Raw genomic sequence first — 24,877 nt, forward strand, 5'->3', positions numbered from 1 at the left:
CACATTCCAAGCAACTCGGGGTTAGATGTTGAACCCCAACTTTGGGGGGGGGGGGGGGGGGGGGGGGGGCAGTGCTGGTGGCGCCCAGCGAGGCCTAGGGTTTACCATTGAGAATGTGAAGCAAGGGTTAATAGCTAGAACAAGCCAGAATGAATATGGAATATGTTAGTGGAAAATTACAAGTGTAAAAGTTTGTTATTGAAGGAGAACGAACTTGCTGAAATAATGGAGTTGAATAGCCTCGAGAAACAAGGAAGATGGCCAGGTGACAGGGTATGAAATATGGGAGCCGCTTGCAATTATAACTAGCACCTGCTAATTAAGCTAAGACTGCTACATACTCATGTACCAATAGATAACTTTAAAGTCTGTATAATTATGTACTGGAACTATTGCAATAACAAATTTATGCTTTGTAATGGGGCGAGCTCAAGTGCCATGTCATGTTCCGTGTCCAGTGTGTCCGTCAACTGTCTGGCCGTCCTCTGTGCATCACTGTCCAGTCCCCATCCTCTCTCCATCACTGTCCTGGCTCAAGACCCTATCTTTGTGGGACTTACGGCTATCACTGTCCTGACTGTCCGTCCTGTGTCCCTCGGTGTTGTCTCTATCCGTCCTCTGTGCATCCCCCGCCAGTGTCCCGGACTGAAGATGGCCCTCCTGTACCCTTTGGGGTGGGGTGTGACCCAGGGGCACTCACCACGACAGTCCACGTGCGGTCGTGGAGCTTCTTCCTAGACTGGTCCCCAGAGCCGGGGGGGGGGGGGGGGGGGGTGCCCCACAGCACTGTCCGCCGTGCCAACCTCACACCAGCCGAGCCTCACATTGCTTGACGGTTGGCGATGCCCACGTCTTGGGCAGAGGATGGCCCTGCGTTCTTTCATCTCATCCAGCAGGGTGTCCAGGTCTGTGTCGCGGAACCTGGGAGCAGCTCATCGGGGCTCAGCCATCGTGTCGTCTTGGGCCCTGTGCGCAGATCGCGCACTTTAAATGACGGCGTGCGGCGTCAGTCGGGCGTCACGCGATGATGACGCTGCTTTCGCGCCATGCCCCCCCGAGTTTTGCGCGGCCCCGCTGCTAGCCCATTTTCGGTCCCTGAATCGCTTGTGACCGCGGCCGTTTCAAGCCGTCGTGAAACAGGACGGCGTTCACGTTGGCGCGGGCACTCTGCCGCATTATTGGAGAATCCCGCCCAGGATGTTGTACATTTATCATATATCAAAGTGAAGAACATAAATGCAACATTTTAGTAATTTCACAGCTGGAATCTCAAACATATTTAAAACTTTTAATATTTATCTAAATTAAAATTTACTCACATTTATGTACTTAAAATCAAGGAATCCTCACTTTACAAGACTATTCACTGTCACTACCCATGTCCATTGCCAGGCCTGATACCATTCTTTAATGACTCTTCCATCTGATTGGTTAAGCAGATACACGGCTGCTTGTCCTGTTCACACATGTCCCAGGTCCCCAATAGAGGGAACTGTGCTTTTTGGCTCTCTAATTACACTAATATCTATAGTTGTGTGCAAGGGCAAAGCACTGTCCATTCATCAGAGTATCTGTCCAATCATTTAAGAATTGCTGGGTGTAGATCTGGCTGGCTAGGTCAGCATTTATTGCCAATGCGTTAAAAAATGTTAAATGTGGTCTTTAGAAAATACAGGTAAAACAGAATGTGGATGCAGAATATGCCAGTTCAAAAGCATAATTAAGCTTGAATCTAGCACATGAAAAAAAACCTTAAAATGAAGTATTGTAAGATAACCGTAAACATCGAGTAAAAACAGAGTAATCACTTAATTTCCGATGCTTACGTTCAGTGAATTGACAGCAGTAACCAACAAGCTGATCATTTTACCTGAAATTATATCTTTCCATCTTAAGCAGTTTTGTAAAAATGTAATAATTCTATCAACACTTTTTAAAGGAACTATTTTGATCGCTGCTTCTCACTCCAACACAACAACACGGATATAAAATACAGGTTTATCCTAGGCAAAATTCCACAGGTTGTAGTTTCGATCTGGTGCTTTTGCCAAACAATCATTCTCAAAGAGAAAACCCAATTTCAGCAATTGAAACACTCCAGGAGCAATCACAAAAGTTGGTGCAGATATGAGCAGGAACTGCAATTAGTTAAATTTCAGGCTTCTCCAGTGCCACAGGAGGCAAGTGTACTACTGCCCATATACAACAGTTGCACCTCGTAGGAGGTACCTGATTTCACTCACAACGTGCTGCAGTTTCTGGTGGCAATTGGGGTACTACAACCGGCAATAGCTGGTAAATCAGGTGTTATGACCGACCCCTATCCAGCTATTGACTACTGTTGGGAAGTTCATGGAACCCACACCCAGAATAAATTGCATTTATTAGGTAGACTATAATGGAAATAATCCTCAGGGCAGCTTTGGGACACAAAATATTGTGGCACTAGTTCTGATGGGGTTTTGAATTAGTCTCCAAATTCAAGGCCGACTTGTCAATTAAATACATGTTTTAATTAAATTGTGAGAAAGGAGAGAATGTACAGCTCAGAAGCCACCATTCGGTCCATCATATCTGTGCCAGCCAAAACAGATGCACTGCAGCTACTCACCAAGGTTCTTTTGACAGCACCTCCCAAACCCTTAACCTCTACCACCTGAAAGGCAAAGAGCAGCAGATGCATGGGAACGCTACCACCTGCAAGTTCCCCTCCAAGCTGCACACCATCTTAACTTGGAACTATATTACCCCATTCCTTCACTACGGAGTCAAAATCCTGGAACTCCCTTCCTAATAGCACTGGAGTTGTACCTACATCAGATGGACTGCAGAGATTTACCACCGCCACCTTCTCGAGGGAAATTAGGAATTGGCAATAAATGCTGACCTAGCCAGCCAGATCTACACCCAGCAAAATAATTTTAAAAATAGATCCAGCCTAATCTCTCTTGGTCCACAGTCCTGTAGGACGTAGCATTTGAAGTGCAGGTGTTCTCGGGATTTAGAAAAATAGAAACGAAGAGCAGTAGTAGGCCGTTCATTCCTTCAAGTTTGCTCCATCATTCAATATGATCATGGCTAATGCGCTATCTCAACACCAAACACCTGTGCTCTGCCCACACCCCTTGACGCCTTTAGAATCTAGAAATCTATTTCCCTCTTAAATATATTCAGTGACTTGGTCTTCAGTTTCACCATGCTCTTGAGTGAAGACGTTTCTCCTTACCTCAGTCCGAAATTGCCTACCCCGTATCCTGACTGTGACCCCTTGTTATAGACACCTCCAGGAAACAATATGCCTCCATCTGTCTAACCCCATCAGAATATTAATTTGTTTCAATTAGATCTCCTCTCATTCTTGGTTCCAGTGAATACAGGCCCAGTCGACCGAATCTCTCCTCATACTACTGTCCTGCCATCCCAGAAATTAGTCTAGTGAACCTTTGCAAACTCCCTCCATGGCAAGTATATCCTTTAAGGAGACCAAAACTGCACAGAATACTTCAGATATGGGTTCACCAAGGCCTTATACAGGTATGCTTGCCCTCTTGCAATGAAGGTCAATGTACCATTTGTCTTCCTGACTGCTTGCTATATTGGCATGCTTGCTTTCTGTAACTGGTTTACCAGGACACCCAGGTTCCTTTGTATGTCAACATTTCCCAAACCATTACCATTTAATTAATAGCTTACTATTCTGTTTCTCCATTCAAAGTGAATAACTATCCACATTCTACAACATCTGCAGTGGATTTGCCCAGTCTCTTAACTTTTCTAAATCACCTTGAAGCCTCTTAACATCCTCCTCACCACGTTTCATGTTGCCAACAAACTTGGAAATATTAACTTTGGTTCCTTCATCCAAAACATTGCATATTGTGAATAGCTGGAGCCCAAGCACTGGTCCCTGATGGACCTTACCAGACACGGTGTCACTTCGAAAAACACCCATTTGTTCGTACTCTGTTTCCTGTCTGCTAACCAATCAATCCATGCCAATATATCACCCCCAATCCCACCCCACACTAACCTTGTTTGACTTTATCAAAAGCTTTCTGAAAATCCAAATATGCCACATCCACTGGTTCACCCATATCTATTCTACAAGTTATATCCTCAAAAAACTCTAGTAGGTTGGTCAAAACATAATTTTCTTTCATAAATCCATGCTGAATTTGTCTAATCTTGCTATAAAAAAATTTAAGTGTCCTTTATAATAGGCTCTAGCATTTTCCCTACTACTGTACTGGTACTAGGCTAACTGGTCTGCAATTCAGTTTTCTTCCTCACTCTTTTTTTAAATAGCAGTGTTACATTTTCCATCCTCCAATCTGTCAAGACTGTTCCGGAATCTACAGAATTTTGGAAGATGACAACCAACACATCCACTATTTCTACGATCCTTTAGTACCCTGGGATGTAGCTCATCAGACCCAAAAGATTTATTGGCTTTCAGTCCCATTAATTTCTCAAGCACTATATTTTTTAGTAATACTAATTTCCTTGAATTCCACCTTCTCACTAGAACCTTGATTCCTTCGCATTTCTAGGAAGTTATTTGGGTCTTCCTCAGTGAAGACAGAAATAGTTATTTAATTGTTCACCATTATAAATTCTCCTATTTTGGACTGTAAAGGACTGACTTTTGTATTGATTAATCTATTTCTTTTTATATACTTGTAGAAGCTTTTACAGCCCACTTTTATGTTACTTGCAAGTTTGCTCTCTTATTCTAAGTTTTTCCCCTCCTAACCAATCTCTTAGTCCTCCTTTGCTGAATTTTGAACTGCTCTCAAACCTCTTTTTACTACTTTTTTAAGCAACTTTTTAGGACTCCTCTTTGAGTTTAACACTATCCTTAATTTCTTTTGCAAGACATGTTTGGGCCACTTTGCTTGTAGTGTTTTTGCGCCAGAAAGGAACGTATAACTATAGTAATACATATATTTGTTCCTTAAATATTAGCCATTGGCTACGTCATTAGCCATTGCCTACATCATGCTTTTTAGTGAGGTTTGTCAATCTATCTTAGCCAAATCGCACATTATACCATTGTGGTTTTCTTTGTTTAGATTTTGACCCAAGTTTCAAATTGGACTTCCATCACTTTCCATCCTCATGAAGAATTCTATCATGCTATGGTCACTGTTCTGTAAAGGACCTCACAAAACAAGATTAATTAACCCCTTCTCATTGTAAAATACCAAATCTTGGATAGCATGTTCTCTAAATGGTTTCCCAACATACTGATCTAAAAATTAATCAATTTGTACACAATCCAGGAATTCATCTGCCACAGTATTGTTGCTAATTCAGTTTATCCAGTATATATGGAGATTAAAGTCACCCATTATTAATGTAGCACTCTTGTTACATTCATCTCCAATTACCCGATAATGCCATCCTCTAACTCAGTGTTCTCCAACCTTTTTAAGCATAAGATCACTTTTAGAATCTAAATGCAGGACAAGATCTACTTTTTAAAATTCAACTCGACTAAAAAAAAAACCAAAAATGTACGCTATGCATAACACTCACCTATTTTTAGTGTGACAGCTGTGCTTTCACACTATCTGTGAGTGCTGTGAAGTCTGGGTCATAGTTCGAGATGGCCAGTCTCAGAATCCATCAGATGGGCAATTGCGAGATGAATGATAGAATCCCTACAATCAGGAAGCCATTCAGCCTATCGCGTCTGCACCAACCCTCTGAAAGAGCACCCCAACCAGGCTCCCATCCTATTCCTGCTACCCTGTAACCACACTTAACCAACATATTCCTGGGCAATAATGGGAAATTTAACATGGCCAATCCGCCTAACATGCATATCTTTGGACTGTGGGAGGAAACCGGAGTACCCGGAGGAAACCCACGCAGACATGGGGAGAACATGCAAACTCCACACAGACAATTGCCCAAGGCCGGAATTGAACCTGGGACCTTGGCACTGTGACCTAGCTTTCAGCTCTATGTCATTTTGCGTGGTAATTATTCCCATGTCAAGTCCACTGCTTTGTTCAAACACCTTCTGAAATTTTGCTATCAGCTCTCCCATGACCACTTGAAGAAATCCAGGCCGAGTACTGATTTACTGTCATCCTTTCTTATCCATGAAATGGTATTTGCAGAATGCCCACTTGAAGAAAAGGATTAGAGACAATCAGACAATGATTTGTTCCACCTTGTCTACCTCCTGGAATTCTGTTGAATTATTTTTTCAATTTGATCAGTGGTCACATAACTTGCTTGGCTGAAACCATTTATGTTTGATCTGTTGTTGGAGTTTCTCCCGATTTGGGAAATACTCAGTAATTTTGTTCTTTAACCGAGAGGACCACAGGCTCAATTTCAACTTAAACATATTCACTTCACTGATCATGTGTGACAAGTCTCTGTCCCTCCCTTACAGTTTACAAGTAAGCAGCAAATCTGGCAACCATGTATTATCTGATAGCTCGCTGCAAGCCTCATTTCTTGATTTTAGAAAGGTGACAATTTTAGGAAGCAGATCTAAAAATCTCTGGAGGACTTTTGCTTGACTTAACCACCTGGCATCTGCATGAAGGATTAGTTCACTGTCAGTGGAATTAAGCTCACTGAGTTGACGATCTTGACATAAACTGTCACTACATGAGAAAAGTCAATAATCTTGCTCTCTAGCACTTCGTTGGTGGCAATTGACAAAGGAGGGGAATTCGGGTTCATTTCTGTAAAGTACAACAAAGTCTGCATTAACACCCAGCATTGACGGTGCACCATGGGTTGTGATTGAAATCGGTTTCGTGATCAGAATGCTTTTCTCAGCCACATACCTTTTTGAAGGACATCCTTGCCTCTTGTCATCTCTTTCAGTGGCAAAATAATGAGAAAGTCCTTGTTTGCTGTTGAATCTTTGAATGGCATGTGAACGGAACCAATCAGCTGGGCCATATCCATGTGGGCAGCACAGTGGTTAGCACAGATGCTTCACAGCTCCAGGGTCCCAGGTTTGATTCCCGGCTTCGGTCATTGTGCAGATTCCACACAGACATTCTCCCAGTGTCTGCATGGGTTTCCTCCGTGTGGTCTGGTTTCCTCCCACTGTCCAAAGATGTGCAGGTTAGGTGGATTGGCCATGACAAATTGCCCTAGTGTCCAAAAAAAGGTTAGGTGGGGTTTCTGGGTTACACTGATATGGTGGATGGGTGGGCTTAAGTCGGGTGCTCTTTCTAGAGACTGGTGCACACGATGGGCCGAATGGCCTCCTTCTGTACTGTAAATTCTATGAAATATCCGTCGTATCTACTGATTCATCAAACTGTAGTGAGAAACATACATGTCTGACAAGTCTTGCGTATTTTCTGAGACACACCTTCAGACAACACTTCCACCCTTCTGGTTACGCTTAAGGCACGTTCTTGATGGCTGTCATAAATTCATCTTAATTTTTCGAGTCTTTGAACAAAGTGTCAGCAGCAAACACATAGCCTCCTTGATAACTTGCCCGTCGGTGAATTGTTTATGTTTTGCCAGTAGATGAATGTGAAAAAACACCTCTTTCTTAGGTTTGCCTTTAGTCACAGGTTTTGAAAAGAGTGACCGTTAAGCTTTCAAAATTCTCTTTAACTTACAAATTTTCTTCGTCTAAATCACGTTGTTGAAATTTTGCATGCATCGTCTTGTAATGCCGATCCAAATTACCTCTTTTGCTCAAGGCTACACTCTTGACGGTCTTGCCTTTAATATTCGTAAAAAGAAATTGGTTTTCCAATTCCTGGTGGAAATTACATTTTTTTCCTTTTTGAGATCCCTGGCTCCTTGCTCATCATTTTGTCTTCAAGCAGCTTATTCTAAGTTTTGCCGCCAGCGAGAATCTTTTTGCACAGTTCAGCAGGCAATGAGCAGATTCACTGATCATTACACGAAATCCAGAGTCTTCTGCAATTTGGCGCAGTTTGGCAGGCAATGACAATCGATTATTAGAGACCCCGGAATTGACTTGAGATTGCAACAGACTATTTGGGGACCACTGCTCTACCGTGGAGGCTTGGTCAATTCCCACTAATGGTTTTTTTGTCCCTTGCTGCTTCTTAGCTTCATCCAGACTGATTCTACATCTAGACTTGGAGCCGATACCTTCTCTTACTATTACGGATTTCATCCTTAACTAACACCACCTCAGCTCCTTTCGCTTTTTGCCTGTCCTTCCTAAATATCAAATAGTCTTGGATATTCAGTATAATGCGTTTGTCACCCTGCAGCCATGTATCCATAATTGTAATCACATCGCACCTGTGTGTAACCAATTTGCGCTGTTAAATTAGTCTATCCCGTTGCGAATGCCCTTGTGCATTTGGATAACGTGCCTTTAGACTTGTCGTTTTAACATTTTTACACATTTCTATTCGTACTATGGCCTTATTTGCTCGTCCTCTTTTCCCCTGCCTTCCACTTTTTCTTTCTACTTTTCTATCTTTCATTTCTATCTTTGTTTCTCTCATGTCTCCTGCTCAGGTTCCGATCCCCACTGCCACTCTAGTTTAAACAGCACAAGCAAATACCCTCCTGATGATATTGGTCCTAGTCCTATTGGGTCACAATCTGTCCCAATGCCTCAGGAATCCAAATCTCTCCCTCCTACACTATCTTTCCAGCCACCCATTCATCTTCCTGCTTTCGCTGACATGTGCACTGGGAGCAATCCTGCGATTACTACCTTTGAGGTTCAGCTTTGTAATTTATTTCTTAGTTCCCTACGTTCAGCTTTCAGGACCATCTTCCTTCTTACTTACATCATTAGTATCAGTATGGACCACAACCTCTGGCTGTACACCCTCTTTCAGAATGTTCCCGCAGCCGCTGATCTTGGCACTATCCCATCTTGTCAGGTCTGTGGCCAGAGAACCCCCCCCACCCCACCCCCATATCCTGAGACGATGACCCCTTATTCTACACCCCGCAGCCAGAGGAAACAACATCCCTGTATCCCGTCTGTCCAGCCCTGTCAGAACTTTTATGTTTCAAGATATCTTTCTAAATTCCAGTGAATACAGGCCCTGTTGTCTAAACCTCTCTTCATGTAACAATCCTACCATCAGAATCCTAGAATACGTCTAGTGAACCTTCGCTGCACTCCCTCTATGGAAAGTATATTTGCTGCATTCCCGGGCAAACCACCTTCCCCAACTGTATTCAAAAGCAAAACCTGTTAGAGGTACCTTCTTCTTGCTGATGCTCCACAGTATGGCTTGCCTGAATCTACATGGCAAGTATAAACATCAATATCTGACCAAAACAAACCTGTAACTTTCATCCTCTCAAATACAGAAATAGAAACTCATGAATACAAGAAGGAAAATCAGAGCGCAGTCCCACCTAGCTACGTTTTTGCACAATTACTGGAGACACTTTGCTCATGCTCAAAAAAATACACTTAACCTTAAGTTTGCTCTCTCAAAAGCAAACTTGTGTGCCTTTCAATGCCTAATAACTGGACAATAATTCCCATTCTACAGTATGAAGCATACTCAACACACTGCCCATCACTAATTTCATTAACTTCTGAAGGTTGTAGAACAAACACCAGACCTTACCTCCGGCTTTAAGCTAACAAACAAATTTATTAATAGTCAAGTACACAGTAGCAAAGGCAAACTGCAGAGTTTCAGTTATACGCAGAACACTATTCCTTAATGTAAAAAAATGTAGTCCCTGAATATTTGATCTTGGCATTTGCTGCTAACTTCTCAGAGCTCCTGTGCCTCTTCAGCTTTAAAATGATTCTTGAATTGAGAGACATTTAATTCAGTTACTGTTAAACCTTTGAACCTAAGAAAATTTTTTGAATAATTGCACTATGCCATCAAACAAGATATTGAATACAAACGGACATTTGCTAGGCAGGGTGTCCACTTTTAGTCAACAAAGTTTCATCTATGAGGCAGAATATCAAACTGAGTATTATCAATGCTTGTGGATATATAACTAATGTAGCAGTAAACACACATTAACATGTTAAGACATTCTTTTATTTCACTGCAGAAACTTACAGATGTATATGTACCTCTACTGAAATATGGTAGTCAAACAGTCATAGCTTCAATTGAACTTGCCGTAAACCCAAAAGCATTAGTCGCCAGCACGCACACGCACTTCCAATCCCAGCTCTGGGTCACTGTCCGAGTTTGCACACAAAAACACACACACAGGGCGCAAGTGGTTAGCACAGATGCCTCATGGCGCCGAGGTCCCAGGTTCAATCCCAGCTCTGGGTCACTGTCCGTGTGGAGTTTGCACATTCTCCCAGCTTGCGTGGGTTTCACCCCCACAACCCAAAGAGATGTGCAGGGGAAGTGGATTGGCCATGCTAAATTGCCCCTTAATTGGAAAAAATGAATTGGATACTCTAAATTTAAAAAAAACAAACATACACAAATACACACACGCACATTATCGTAACAATGACAAAATGATCAAAAAGGCATCATATCTATCATATCAAATAGGTGCAACTCGTGCTTCCCCCAGTTGGTGACTGGAATTTATTCCTAGCAGTAGAGCAACTATGGAATGTACCAAGTGCAACTATTTTTTAAAATTACATGGAATGCATATTTTATGTAAGTAACCCGAAATTAAACATCTTATATTAGGTTTCATATTCAATTTAATCTATGTTATTATTGTACACATACAAACAAGACATATACTTTCAATATATTTGTTAATCTGAGTGATCTTACAGGCTTTCCTTGAAAACACTTCTCAAATTCAATAAAACTCATGACCCATGTGTTGCACTCCATCAAGAACATAAGACTAACAGTCCTCTGTGCTTCAATGTTTGTTTACCTGGGGAATGCAGTGATGGTGCAGATGGTCTCATTCATTTTCAGTAAGGAAAACACTTCCTGTCGGCGTAACTTCATGTTTGCTTCTACAGTGTTAAAATCTGCCATCGTTCCTCCATATGGTTGCCCTGGAGTACCTTCAATCATATAGCTGCCATATTCAGGTCTCCAAAGAGTGGGATGGCTTTGGACAAAATATCAAGTAAAAATTAATGGTTCCAGCATCATAGAGCTTAGTTCCACTATTTGTTTCTTAGTTCCACTATTTGTTTCTTAATGCGGCAGATCTCAAGTGTTTGCTGCACCTATGGTTCAGAAACCCCTCAAGAGTTCCAAGCTTTGTCCTTTGTTTAGGTGGCACTTGCCAATTAGAAGCATATGAAGATGCTACCATTGGTCCAAAGTCTAGGCACAGACTTAAAGTAATCCATCAGGTGAGAAGAACACAGGGAGGTTCATCCCCTCCCGCTCCCCAATTGTAATGGCCTGCTAATATGAAATGTCTATGTTCATACACAAAAAATTACCACTTGCGGGTGGGGAACACCTCAATAGAACAAACCCTACAATAAGTTACCTGTCACCTTCAAAAAAGAGCATAGTTTAAAGAGGTATTTTATCAGTGAGTAAAGTAGGTCTGTTCATACTGATCAATTGCATTAAATTAGGAAGTTGAGGTTTGTTCCCCAATGTCCCTGGTAACCTACATAGTATTAGCATAAGTAATTTACTGCTCCTGAAAAAAGTGATTTCTAATAATCTGACTGAAATGGTTGACTCCCTCAATAAGTTACAATTGCGGGCGAATGTTCATGTTGAGCCTCGACAGGTTAAGCAATGACAGGTTGTCACAACCAAGCAGACCTTATCGTCACCCATTGACAACACCTGTATATCCAGCAGAGGTCAGCATTTGAATAAGAGAATAATGGATGATTTTTCCTTCCTTAGCCTGGTGTGCACAGCTAACTGCATTACGCCTACTGCACTTGCTGAGAATATTGGGGTGCATAAAAATGGAGGTTCCACCTCCTAAATGTTTCAATTTACAAACAAAGAATCTATGGCACCGTGGTGGTTAGCACTGCTGCCTCACAGCACCATGGTCCCAGGTTCAATTCTGGCCTTGGGGAATTGTCTGTGTGGAGTTTGCACATTCTCACAGTGTTTATGTGGGTTTCCACTGCGTGCTCTGGTTTCCTCCCAAAGTCCAAAGATGTGCAATTAAGTCAATTAGCCATGCTAAATTTCCACCTTGGTATACAGGGATGTGTAGGTTAGATTAAGGGAGTTATTGGGATAGGGCAGGGAGGTAGACTTGGGTGGAATGCTCTTTCAGAGGGTTGAGCAGCCTCCTTCTGCACTACAGGAATTCAGATTTTTTAAAAAAATATATAAATTAGAGCACCCAATTCTTTTTTTTCCCCCCAATTAAGCGGCAATTTAGCGTGGCCAATCCACCGACCTTGCAAATCTTTGGATTGTGGGGATGAGACCCACGCAGACACTGGAGAATGTGCAAACTCCACACGGACAGTGACCCGGGGCTGGGATTGAACCCAGGTCCTCAATGCTGTACGGCAGCAGTGCTAACCACTGCACCGCCCATGGGATTCTCGGATTCTACTTACTTGGGATTTGTCTTTTCACCCTGATTTTGAAGCTCGTGAAGAATCTCTTCTCCATGCAGGAGCACTTGAACTTTCTGATGTTCATGATCAAATGACAGCAACATATATTCAACCTAGTGGACAAAGTAGAATTAAGTAAATACTAACATTATGACAAGGGCTACAGTCAACATACAACCCCGAATTCCTGTGACACTAAGCGCAAGTCGCACGAAAGGCGGCTCCCAGCAGAGTCTTTGTTTTTGAACCCTTTTAACCATTTCTTCAGGGACTTTGGTATCCAAACCGAGATAGTTAATTTGGTGGACCTTTGCCCGACAAGAGGCATGGCAAAAAACATTGATGTAGAAGCCCAACGCGAAGAAAGCACAGGCGGGGAGCCCGTCAAATTAACTTGAAGGAGGAAAGTTGGCTGCTGCGCCCATTACATTCGACACGCTGGCTGTGGTGATAGTGCAGGAGTTGGAAAAGGTTTGAGCGGCAGGGCAAAGAGATAAAGGAATAATTTAAGTCCACTGTCGAGGCAGCTTTGTGAAAATGCAAGGTGCAACGTTGAAGGGGGTGGCGGAGGTCTTGTCACAGCATATGGGTAGCTGGCTTCTTTGGAAGCGGAGTTACTTCTTGTGGCAAAGAGCAACAAAGGCCTGACGCTAAAAGTGGAAGTTATGAGCTGGCGAAGAGGCCTGCGGCCTTCAACAGGGCAACGGTGGTGTTTTCTGGCCTGGGATTCAGAAATTTGTGTAGGACTATTACATCATGGTGGGGATGGCTGACTCATTAAATTGAATAAGAATGGGATGATCTCATTTTCTACTTTGTGAAAGGCATTAAAGACAGCGTTGGAGTTCGAGGTGGGGATCACCTCGTACAAGGCACACATAGATAGGGAGGCCAGGAAGGAGTGTCAGGAGCTAGTGGACGAGATTCAGGGCATGGATCGGGAATATGCGACTGACCCAACGCCAGAGTTATGCACACGCAAGAAGAGACTACAAATGTAGTTCGACCTGTTGTCCACGGGCCAGGCGGTGCACAAGCCGAGGCGCTTAAAGAGGCTGGCATATGAATATGGAGAGAAGGCTATTTTGGCCCACTAGTTACAGTGACAGGAGGTTGCTCGGCGGATTGTGCAGGTAAGACAGCTGGCGATAGGTTGGTCTCCACTCCAGAAATGGGCATTTTGGTCCTTTTAGGAGGGGGTTTATTGGCTGGAGCCGTCAGAGGACGAACAGGGGATGGCAGAGTTGTTAGAGGGTTAAGAGTTCCCGTGGGGGGGGGGGGGGGTGAAATTGCATGAGGGGTTGAAAGCGCTGTTGAGGTTGGAGGAGGTTCAAACAGCTTTAGGAAAGGTGCAGATGGGGGAGGCATTGGGGCCAGATGGGTTCCCAGTAGAATTTTACAAGACATTTGCGGATTAGTTGGTCCGTTGGTTTTGGAGATGTTTAACCATTCATTGGTGCAGGGTTTTCTCCGGAGACTTTGGGGCCAGTGTCTATCTCCCTCATCCTGAAGAAGGATTAGGACCCCACAGAGTTTGGGTCGTACTGCACGACATTGCTGCTCAATGTGAATGCAAAGCTTTTGAATAAGGTGTTAGAGTTGAGGCAAGAGCCCTTTCTCCCAAAGGTAGTGGGGGAGGATCAGACAGGCTTTGTGAAGGGCAGAAAACGGCTATCCAACATGAGGTGGCTACTCAGCATAGTCCTTACCCCAGTGGTGAGGCCGGAACCAGAGATAATAGTCTCTCTGGATGCAGAAAAAGCAATTTATTTGGCTGATTGGAGCCATCTGGTCATGATTCTGGAGAGGTTTGGGCTGGGTCCTGGGTTTGTGTCGTGGGAGAGGATGTTATACAAAGTGCTATCTGCTAGTGCGCGCACTAACACCACAAGATCGGGGTTATTTCGGCTGCATGGGGGAACAAGGCAAGGGCATCCTACGTCTCCTCTTCTATTTGCAATGGTGATCGAGCCATTGCTATGGCGCTGAGGTCTCAGACAAGTGGAGAGGAATTGCACGGGATGGCGTAGAACTCGGTGCTCCTATATGCAGATGACCTCTTGCTGTATGTAATTTATGGTGGACATCATGGATATATTGAAGAGGTTTGGTTCCTTGTCGGTGTATGAAATCAAACATTTCGTGGTTAGCCTTGGAGGGGGGTGGGGGGGGGGGGGGGGGAGAAAGAGGATGCTGGGACTAGCTTCCAGTATCTAGGGGTCCAGGTGGCTTAGGATTGGGCGCTGCTTCGCAAACTGAATTACACAAGCCTGACGAGAAGGGTCAAGGCGGATCTACAGAGGTGGAACAGCCTTCCGTTGTCGCCGGTGGGCTAGGTTCAATCCATTAAGATGAATATCTTGCCGCGATTCTTGTTTTTATTTCAATGCCGCCCAGTTTTTTCTACCCAAGTCATTTTTCTGGGGATGGAGTGGCAAATAGGGGGTTTCATACATGAGGATTCGGAGGGGGGGGTCCTAAAGAGAAAGGCGGCGGGGGGGGGGGGGGGGGGGGGGGGGGGCAGCACTGCTGAATTTGACTTTATTATTGGGTGGCCAATGCAGAGAAGGTGTTGCACATGCACATGTCCCAAACTGGTGGTTTTTGGGGGTCTTTTCTTCAGCAATTCAAAATGTTGTTTCGAGTCCGTGTCCGTTAGTAGCTATATTTTGGGTGTCGGAGCAGCCGGAGTCGAGGATGTGTGCGGGGGCACATGCCCTGACAATTGCTTGTTGATTGCTCAGAGGCAGATTCTGCTGAGCTGGGTACAGGCAACACCACCAAGTGCCTCAGCATGGTCAAGTGACCTTTTAGGATGTTTCTGTACCTCAGGAAGGTCAGGTTTACAAGTTGGGGGGTGGTCAAGCAATGGTCTCTACTGGTGGCCTTTCATATTGTACGTTACGTAATTGGTCACTGTTAGCCTTCAGTGGGGACGGGTGGGGTTGTATTTCTGTTACTGGGGTTGTCACTGTTGTTGTTTGGAATTTGGTTGATACTTGTTGGTTTTTTGTTAATTTTTGATATGAAATGTTAAAAGTTCAATTGAAAAATAAATACAACGCTAATAAAAAGCTTTGTCAAATTGTCTAAATGTGCAGAAAAAATTTCCTTTATCAACTGAAAACAGAAATAAGCATCTGTTCAGAAATATTGTGTTCACAATGGCAACGTTGATCAGTTGGCCTTCCATCATTAACCCACAGTTCTCCCATCACCTTGTTTTTACGAAAGGGACACAACTTCCCATGTCTGCCATGACTTGTCTAATCTAGGAAAATGGTCTGTGGCCTATTTGCACTATCCCGATAAAAGTCGAGGAATATCCCCGAAACTAGGTTACAATTGTGGCCCTATTAAATGGAATAGGTCTGGGATAGAGACAGCTCCTCGACGCCCCACGAACAATTGATGAAGGTATGTGCACCAAATCACTCAGCTTTGTTTAAGTCAAACAAACCCAGAGAAACCGATCAGCTTCTGCGCCGGCTCAATTGTTGGCATATTAAATGACACATTCAGAGGAAAGCAAAGGTGTTCAGTAGTACCAGTACAGGAACACTGGCCAAGTCCTAAATGAAGACGAAAAACTACACCAGTGTCAAATGGTGAAAGAATCAAATGAGGAAGTTAGCTTCACAGCCTTATAATTCCCATCCAATCACAGACATATCTGCACGTTAGCGTTGACAGAATGGACTACCCGAGTCCTTAGCTCTACTGTGAGGACATCCTCGATTTTCTAATGTGGCAACACTGCCATGGCAAATAGGACAGAGACCTTGAAGCCCAAAACTAGCCATCCCAACAAAAGCTATGTCATCAGTAGCAATTAAATATCAGTATAATCTGCACGGAAAAACAGTGGTTGGCACTGTTGTCCCAAGTTCGATTCCCGGCTTGGTCATTGTCTGTGCGAAGTCTGCACGTTCTCTCCGTGTCTTTCCCCCCACAAGTCCCGAAAGACGTGCTGTTAGGTAATTTGGACATTCTGAATTCTCCCACCGTGTACCCAAACAGGCGCCAGAATGTGGCGACTAGGGGCTTTTCACAGTAACTCATTGCAGTGTTAATGTAAGCCTACTTGTGACAATAAAGATGATTATCTGTAACCTCATAGTCCCGTGTATCTTCCACTCTGATCAATCCTGACTCAACAGGCTGTAGAAAGATGTGTCAAGAGCAGCACCAGGCAGGATTTAGAACTTGGTGCAAACTTATCTCCCTATTATGACACCCCTCAACAAAGTAAACCAATGCAGCTTTTCTAAATGACCTCCTTCATTCCGAGGTGGACCAACCTGTTAGTAAGTATGTGAAGTTCCATTTCTTTCACTGAAACTGGTTGTACAGCCTCCTGACTCAAATGTACTCACCCACCTTATGATGTCTGACCTCCCGGTCATGCTCAGAGAGGGAGAAATGTCATGTGATAACAGTTTGCCCCCTCAGTTAAAGGGATCATACTTTGATTAAATTGATTGAAGCTCCCCTGGATATCATTACGGTCATTGCTGAAGGAGCTAGAATGTGAAAATCATGTGGTTACAACCTAGCAAACATGAGTGGACAATGGAAATCAGATGGTGCGTCTTTTCTTGTATCTTCTTTTCTTGGTTAAGGATGAGTCCAAAGCTTCAATGTCTTTTGAAACAGTGAACTGTGTTTCTTGGAATTGGAGCAGTGTCGAGCTGGACACGTCGGTGGTGTCTGGCACCATTGATCTTGCTCTGTGACGACAGTTTGATTCAATCAGCTAAGGCCTCACCTCGAAGGATGCGTTGAGCAGCCATACTCCAATTGTACAGAGCTTTAAAACGACCACATTGGGAATATGGTGTGCAGTTTTGGTCTATATTTAAGGATGTTTATACCTACATTGAAGGAGGTGCACCAAAAGTTCACTAGATTGGTATCTTGGATGAGACACTTGTCCTGTGATGGCTGAATGGCTGAGTAAATTGGGCGTATATTCTGTGGGGTTTAGATGATTGCGAGGCACTCATTAACATGTATAAGATGGGGTTTAATAGGGTTGATGCGGAGAGTGTTTCCACATGAAGCCACAATCTCAAGATAAGGGATCAATTATTTCGGACTGAGACGAGGAGAAATTACTTCACTCAAGAGTTATGAATCTTTTGAATTCTCTACCAGAGGGTTGTGGATAATCGATCATTCAATATGTTGAAGGCTAGGATAGATAGATTTTTGGTTTCTCAAAGAATCTAAGGAAGGAAGAGGCCGGGGTTCAGCCATGATGTCCAAAGATGTGCAGGTTCAGTGGATTGGCCATGCTAAATTGCCCTAGTATCCAAAGGTTAGGTGGGGTGACATAGATAGGGCATGGGCCTACATAGGATACCTCTTTCAGAGGTTTGGTGCGGACTCTATTGGCCGAAAGGCCCCCTTCTGCACTTTAGGGATTCTATGATTCATTCATAGGGCATTCCAGCACGAGTGCATCAGGCAAGCTTAAATGCGTTCGAGCATCTTCAGCCAGAAGTGCCGACTGAGTGATCCATCTGGGTCTCAAAGAACAAAGAAAAGTACAGCACAGGAACAGGCCCTTCGGCCCTCCAAGCCTGTGCTGACCATGCTGCCCGTCTAAATTAAAATCTTCTACACTTCCGGTCCGTATCCCTCTATTCCTATCCTAAGATGCGCCTTAAATGTCACTATCGTCCCCGCTTCCACCACCTCCTCCGGCAGCGAGTTCCAGGCACCCATTACCCTCTGTGTAAAAAAAAAAAAAAAACTTGCCTCGTACATCCCCTCTAAACCAATGTTCTTCAAACTTTTTCTCTGGGGACCCATTTTTACCAACCGGCCAACCTTCGGGACCCGCCATTTTGTTTGCTGCTGACAAAATTGGAGGAAATGGTTTTGGGTCCCTTTGGCCCTCGTGTACACTCCTCCAATGGAACCTGTTGGATGAAGGTGAAGCTTTCCGGTGTCGGAAAGTATGGAGTCTCCATCGGTCCAAAGTTCTGCATTTTTTTCCTGTAAAATTTTATCTAATAAAACCGAACTTGTAAAAAAAAAAAAAAAAATGAATAAACCTCTAACCCACCCCCCCCCCCCCCCGAACTTCCAAAACAAAAAGCTGCAACCGTTTTTAAAAACAGCGGCCGCACTGCGCATGCGTGCCCGATTATCGGCGCGCATGCGCACAGCTTTTTTTTTACTTCAGATCTTTATTGAAAATTTTCTCTACCAGTATACAAATCTTTCTAGAAACAGGGTTGTGCACAAGCTGCAACTAAAGTTGTACATACAACACCTCATTGCTTCAATGAGGTAGGTGTACATCAGTATCAAAGAACAGGCAATTTACAAAGTCAGAGTAAGGAGAGTTGGCACAGATTTTAAAAGGCTTTTAAAAACAGATCCAACATGGTTTGTCCATTGGTCCGAATGCCATCGAGAATCAGGATTAGTGTAAACATCTTCATTATTTTCACAACATGTACCGGGGTGAATTTCCCACTTAAGACCCAGAAACCAAAAGAAAACAGAATCACATTTCAGCTACAATAGCAAACAGGGTTTAGCTGGCCTGAAAGGGTTCGTATTCGGATGTATTCCTGTCAGCAAAGGAACATGTTGAGCGTTCTGCAGGCAAAACTGCTTCAAATCTGTTGCAGCTTGAGACACCTTCAGCCTCTTGATGTCTAGCTCAAAGCGCAGTTGCTGCACCATCTTCCTGGAGGCGCTCAGATTGGCGGCGACCAACATCACAGTCCGGAGCGGGACTAGGGATCCGGGAGCGGTGCTCTCTCTCAGGTGGACTCCGGGCGTTTTCCGCTTTTGCTCCCCGCATGCGGCCAAATTTTTTTTAACATGTTCGCGCCCATTTTGAAGGCCGCTTGCAGCCGGCGTTATTAAAAGCTGGCTGCTGCGTGGGGGTTTGCGCGATCGGGAGCGCCGCGGAGGACCGCTCCGCGGCCCTCCCGACACCTGCCCGGCATTGCGCGGCACAACATTGAGGGCCGAAGGGCCTGTTCTGTGCTGTACTGTTCTATGTTCTATGTTCTGCCCGCGACCCACCCGAGGGTCCCGCCCCCGACTTTGAAGAACATGGCTCTAAACCTTGCCGCTCGCACCTTAAATCTATGCCCCCTAGTAATTGACCCCTGTACCCTGAGAAAAAAAACTCTTGACTATCCACTGTCTATGCTCCTCATAATTTTGTAGACCTCTATTAGGTCGCCCCTCAACCTTCTTTGTTCCAGTGAGAACGAACCAAGTTTATTCAACCGCTCCGCATAGCTGATGCACTCCATACCAGTCTCCTTCTGGAGATCCCAGGCATGTTAATACTGACCAGTCAATTCAGCTTACTCCACGTGACATTAAGAGACAAGGTTGGAAAAGACTCTGAAAAGGTTATCCTGACAACATCCAGCCTGAACAAAAACTCTGCAATAGCATTTGCTGATTCCATTGTGTCAGGCATTTGATGATTTGCACTGTTAATTAGGAAAATAATTAGATGATTAATTAAGCTAGTACAAAACTCACCGAGAAAATAATTGTATGATTAATTGAGCTAGTATAAAATTCACTGAGATTAATAGGGAATAGAAGTCTTTGCTCATAACTGGAGGCGAACAACATAGATGCATTCAAGGGAAAGCTGGAGAAAAGAACTGATAAGAGCCCTTATAACCATGGTGTTGAAATATTTAATAATAGAACAATCCCACTCCTGAAGATATGGCAAAATTATGAGTTATATGGTGAAAGGAGAATTGTGTACAACACAAACAAGATTGGACCAGTTGGGCCAAGTGGCCTTCCTGTGCTGTTAAACTGACACCGCATTATTTAGAATTATCAGTAGAAAGCTATCCCATGAAGAACATTGCCCTTGTATATCCTACCTACATTATAAATTTAACTTGCCCAATGGGTCCTTCCTTCCGCCTCTGTCCAGTAAGATGACCACCCCTACCCGAGAGGCAGTGGCAGCATTAGTCAGTGCCAGCTCCTTGCGGAATAGAACCAGGCAGCAGTGCCAAATGAAGGTGAATGACCTTTTCCACCGGCCAGGGCAAGGCTGCCGACTCCAGTCTCTTGTAGCAGTCCCACATCCAAGGTGATCTGTTGTCGAACCACCTCATGGGTTTCCAAGACCTGTAAGGCGGCTCTCTTTTCACCCCAAATCCCCTAGTGTCTCAGCGTTTATTCTGCTCCTCACATACCTGCTCCTACTACATTCCACACATGCGTCTCCACAACCATCTAAACTGGCTGGACTCCCGCCTACACTCTGCCCATCTGTCTCTCTGCAAGACAAATTAAAGCATAACCAGCATGAGCAGGCACAGCCACCTAGGGCGACGTGCAAATTCCGATGCCTTACAGAAAGAGCCCTTGAGCTTGTTGGGGAGGAGCAAGAATGCACCTGTGCTGAGGGCAAAGTGGGCTGCAAACAAAAGTGAGAACCCTCAGCACACACAGTTACTCCTCAAATCTCATAAGTAAACATCTTGCATCATTTATCCACCATGATGTACTAATAACATCTGTTCTTTTGCAGGGCAATTAGACAAATAGGCCAGACCATCCTCACGTCCCTTGGATACCGCAGCTCAAAGGGAGAATTTGCGGATACGTTGAGTGAAATTAAGTGGGTAGGCTTCTGGGTCACTCACCGATGAGTACCTCACAACTGATAATCCACAGCAGTGGAGGCAGCTATATCCCAGAGAACCGGAACTCGGAGAGCTGCCAGAGCCCAAGATGATGACGTGGCCTTGAACCCAATCATCCAGAGCTGCTGGAACTCACAAAGGCAGAATCACAAGCACCAGGAAGGGATGGCAGCATTCACCCTGCAAGGTCACTTGGAGGAGTCCAATCGCTCAGAGGAGATGGTGCCTTCAGTCCAACTCAACAAGGGTGGTCTCCGTAGTGGAGACATTGGTGCAGGACATGCACTCCATGGCAGGGAATGTCAGCTCATGACCGCCATGGCTGAGGGCATGAGTTCCATGCTGCAGGCACTTGTGGGAATCCACTAGAGGTTGACAGGGCTATTCCACAAGAGGAGCACAGGGGCCCCAAGGCACATGAAGGGACGAGGATCAGCAGGAGCACAGCCCAGGGCCCTGCACTCAGGGGGTGTCCAGCCCATCAGGCAGCCACTTCTCAGTGAGCGATGCACCTACAGTCCAGCACACTACGCTGCCTGAAAGTAGGCCTGGACCCTCGAGGGCCAGATTCCCCCAGGTAGCCCGCCAAGGTCATCTCAGGCAACAGGGAGTGGAAGGCAGCAGGTCGCATCAACCTCAGTTATGACGCAGCGGGAGGGTGAGGAAGAGTAAGAAACTGTGGGGACATGTGAACATAGGCACTAGCTGAGCTAGACCAATATAGCACTTTCATTAAAGATCACTTTGCTCACCAGCAGATCCTCCACCCTGTCACATCATGGCAACATGCTCCGCAAACCCCCCGCGCACACTTGGCACTTTAACCCTGTAGAGTGAGCGAATGGCAGCACTGTCTCTCCCGTCACCCACGCTGGCGACGCAGTAAAGACACACTGCTGCTGGCTGACAAAGTGTAGAGAGGCTGACCAACCTCAGATGTTAGTTGGAGAAAAATACCAGGACCCTGAACCTCTGTCAGGAGCAAATGAAAGCTCATCCAGCATCTCGGAACTTCATGATAACCCCGTTCATTGACAGGACGCATTCATCTCTCTGTCAGACAAGAGTGAGATATATCACTGCGGATGGAAGGAACATCGCTCGGTCCTCAGTGCAAGTCATCATCATTCTCCAGCAGAGTCCATCCAATGGCATTAAGCACCCCATCCATGAACATGGGCACCATCAAGAACCTACCATTGGCACCACAATAACGATGAGATGTTACACCTCATGCTGGGAGAGCTCCTCACTCCCTGGTCCTAGTCTCCCCAAAACGAGAGGCTCAGAGCTTCCCTGGTCCTTTCGCCCAAGCGAGCCCTGGCCGGAGTTACTTGCTCCGCCTCCTCCTCCGCGAGTTGAACATTGGGGTAGTGGAATCCTTTGCTGTTCCTGCCATGCGATACCATGGAAACCGCAGGACCATGTGGGTGCAATCTATCACATCCTGCACCTGAGGCATGCCCACTAACTGGGCAAAGCCTATGGCCAAGGCTCGCCTAGTCACAGTCTAAGTTTATATACATGCGAGTCCATATAATGTGCATCTGTCACCTCCCTAATGCATTTGTGTGGCTGACTGGGAAATTCTACACATGTCACCAGTGATGCTCTGAAACATGCCAAGCATAAAAGTTCAGAGGAGCAGGGTGATGGGCAATGGGTGTCCTCCCATCCCACGTGGTGCTATGCAAGGTGTGGTGATGTCCGTCATCCCTCACCCCATTCAAGTTCATGATGGGTGGTGTCTTTTGAGGTTCCCTGTGATGATGCAGACACTGGCCCCATGCATCCACTCAGTAGCCCTGTCACCTAATGCCAAAGCTAGTGATTCGAAGCAAACTTGTAAGACTTCTTACACTTGTATGAGCATTGGAGGTCAATGTTTGGGGCCAACGCTTCCAAAGGTTTAAGAACTTGGCTCCAAATATTTTGATTTTCGGGAGCCAGGCCATCTCCTCTGTGCCAGCAACAATGTCCTGCATGTTCGCCACGGGGAATGCCGAACCAAGCCCAGCACTTCTGACCAATATTTCAGACCGACAACGGAGTTCAAAAAGCCTGCCAAAAGTAGCACCAAATGCCTTTTGAGGACTTCCAAGAGCTTTTCAAAAGGTCTTCCAAGTAGAACTCGTGTGTGTCTCCCGACGTCTCCGGGGCATTGAACACCTTCGTGATTCATAACGGACAGTGCTTATCTCCGAAATCCCCTTTGTAGGCGAGGCCGCCAGGTTCACATTTATGTAAACCAGTTGTAAATTGTGCAAGTGAAATCACGCCTGTGTCAGTTATGTCCGGAGAGAGTGCTCGCTCATGTATCAAAATGGTTTGCGTTACTCCATCAGCAAGTGGGGTGAAAATCGGAATCTCACTGGAGAGAAGGTGTTTTTCCATTGTCTCTGGATTTTATACATGTGCTGCTGTTCTCACTGGCAGGTACCGCAGACTCAAAAATCACCCCATTGTGGAATGCATTAGAACCAGTGGGTGTCCTTGGCATCAAGACAGCATTTAACTAAATAACGCTGTAATGAGTCCACGGAGGAAAGTCGAAAGGAAAACCTTGCAGTCATACTGGCAAAGCAATGTAACTGTGGATGTTGCAAGTCAGTGACAACCCTGGAGTTTCAGGCAAGGCAGGAGTCCACCCAACTCCTTGAGTATTCATTTATATGTTGGGAGGAAAACTTTAAAAACCATGCAGCAATCCCAATTTACAGTCATGGTGTGTTACACAAATAAAGTTTGCAAGATTGTTATGCTTTGGGATCAGCTTACGAATTTCAGGTAAAATGGAGAACTAAAAGGGGTCACGTCACCTGATCTGCATTGTGCCAGCCAACAAGTTTGGTTGTCAAAAGCTGGTATCTGGGAAGATACCAAATTTTCAGAACTGTAAACAGTTACTTGGGCAGCTGTTGTCACGAAGCATACTGATGTTATTGTGTTATTTGCACGGGTATTGTTATGGATGCCTGATCAGACATTCCGCAGAGACTGTTCCCTCCGAGATGATCTAGTCCGCTCCTCACCAGTACTTCTCCCATCATCCATGGCACCTTCCCATGCAATCGCAGAAGGTGTAACACCTGCCCCTTTACCTCTTCCATGCTAACATTCCAGATCCAAAACACTCATCCCAGGTGAAGCAGCGTTTCACTTTCATCTCTTCCAATTTGGTCTACTGCATTCGCTGCTCGCAATGTGGTCTCCTCTATGCCGGAGAGACCAAACGCAGACTGGGTGATCGCTTTGCTGAGCATCTTCGGTCTGTGCGCATTCAGGACCCTGACCTTCCCGTTGCTTGCCATTTTAACAAAAGACCCTGCTCCCATGCCCACATGTCTGTCCTTGGCCTGCTGCAATGTTCCAGCAAAGCTCAACGCAAACTGGAGGAACAACATCTCATCTTCCGGTTAGGCACGCTACAGCCTTCCGGTCTCAACATCAAATTCAACAACTTCAGATGATTGGCTCTACCCCACCTCGACCCATTTGTTTTCATCCCATTTAATTTTAACTGTCTTTTACCATTTCTTTCCTGTTTTTCTTCATCTATATTTAACACCCCTCCCCCCCATCTTATCCACCTTTCCTTACCCTTTCTCCTCTTTGCTTTCCCCTTCCCCTCCCCCCACATCTACAGTTCACCCTCTGATGTTAGTTTCTCTGCTGTTTGGCCTTTCACATATTTTGTTCTCTCTGGGGACTGCCATTAACACTCTTTCCCCTTGGTTTCTGTGGCCATTAGCACCCG

General features: G+C 44.9%; 1 protein-coding gene across 1 annotated transcript in view; it reads right to left on the bottom strand.

Moving 5' to 3' along the window:
• The window catches only part of gclc (glutamate-cysteine ligase, catalytic subunit), a 96,514-nt gene that overhangs the window by 55,787 nt on the left and 15,850 nt on the right, over window positions 1–24,877 (bottom strand). Inside the window, 2 exon segments of the mRNA XM_038800449.1 lie at window positions 10,831–11,013; window positions 12,461–12,573. Coding sequence (XP_038656377.1) covers window positions 10,831–11,013; window positions 12,461–12,573 — 296 coding nt within the window.

This window comes from Scyliorhinus canicula, chromosome 6 (assembly GCF_902713615.1).
Source record: "Scyliorhinus canicula chromosome 6, sScyCan1.1, whole genome shotgun sequence".
NCBI classification, from domain to species: Eukaryota; Metazoa; Chordata; class Chondrichthyes; order Carcharhiniformes; family Scyliorhinidae; genus Scyliorhinus; species Scyliorhinus canicula.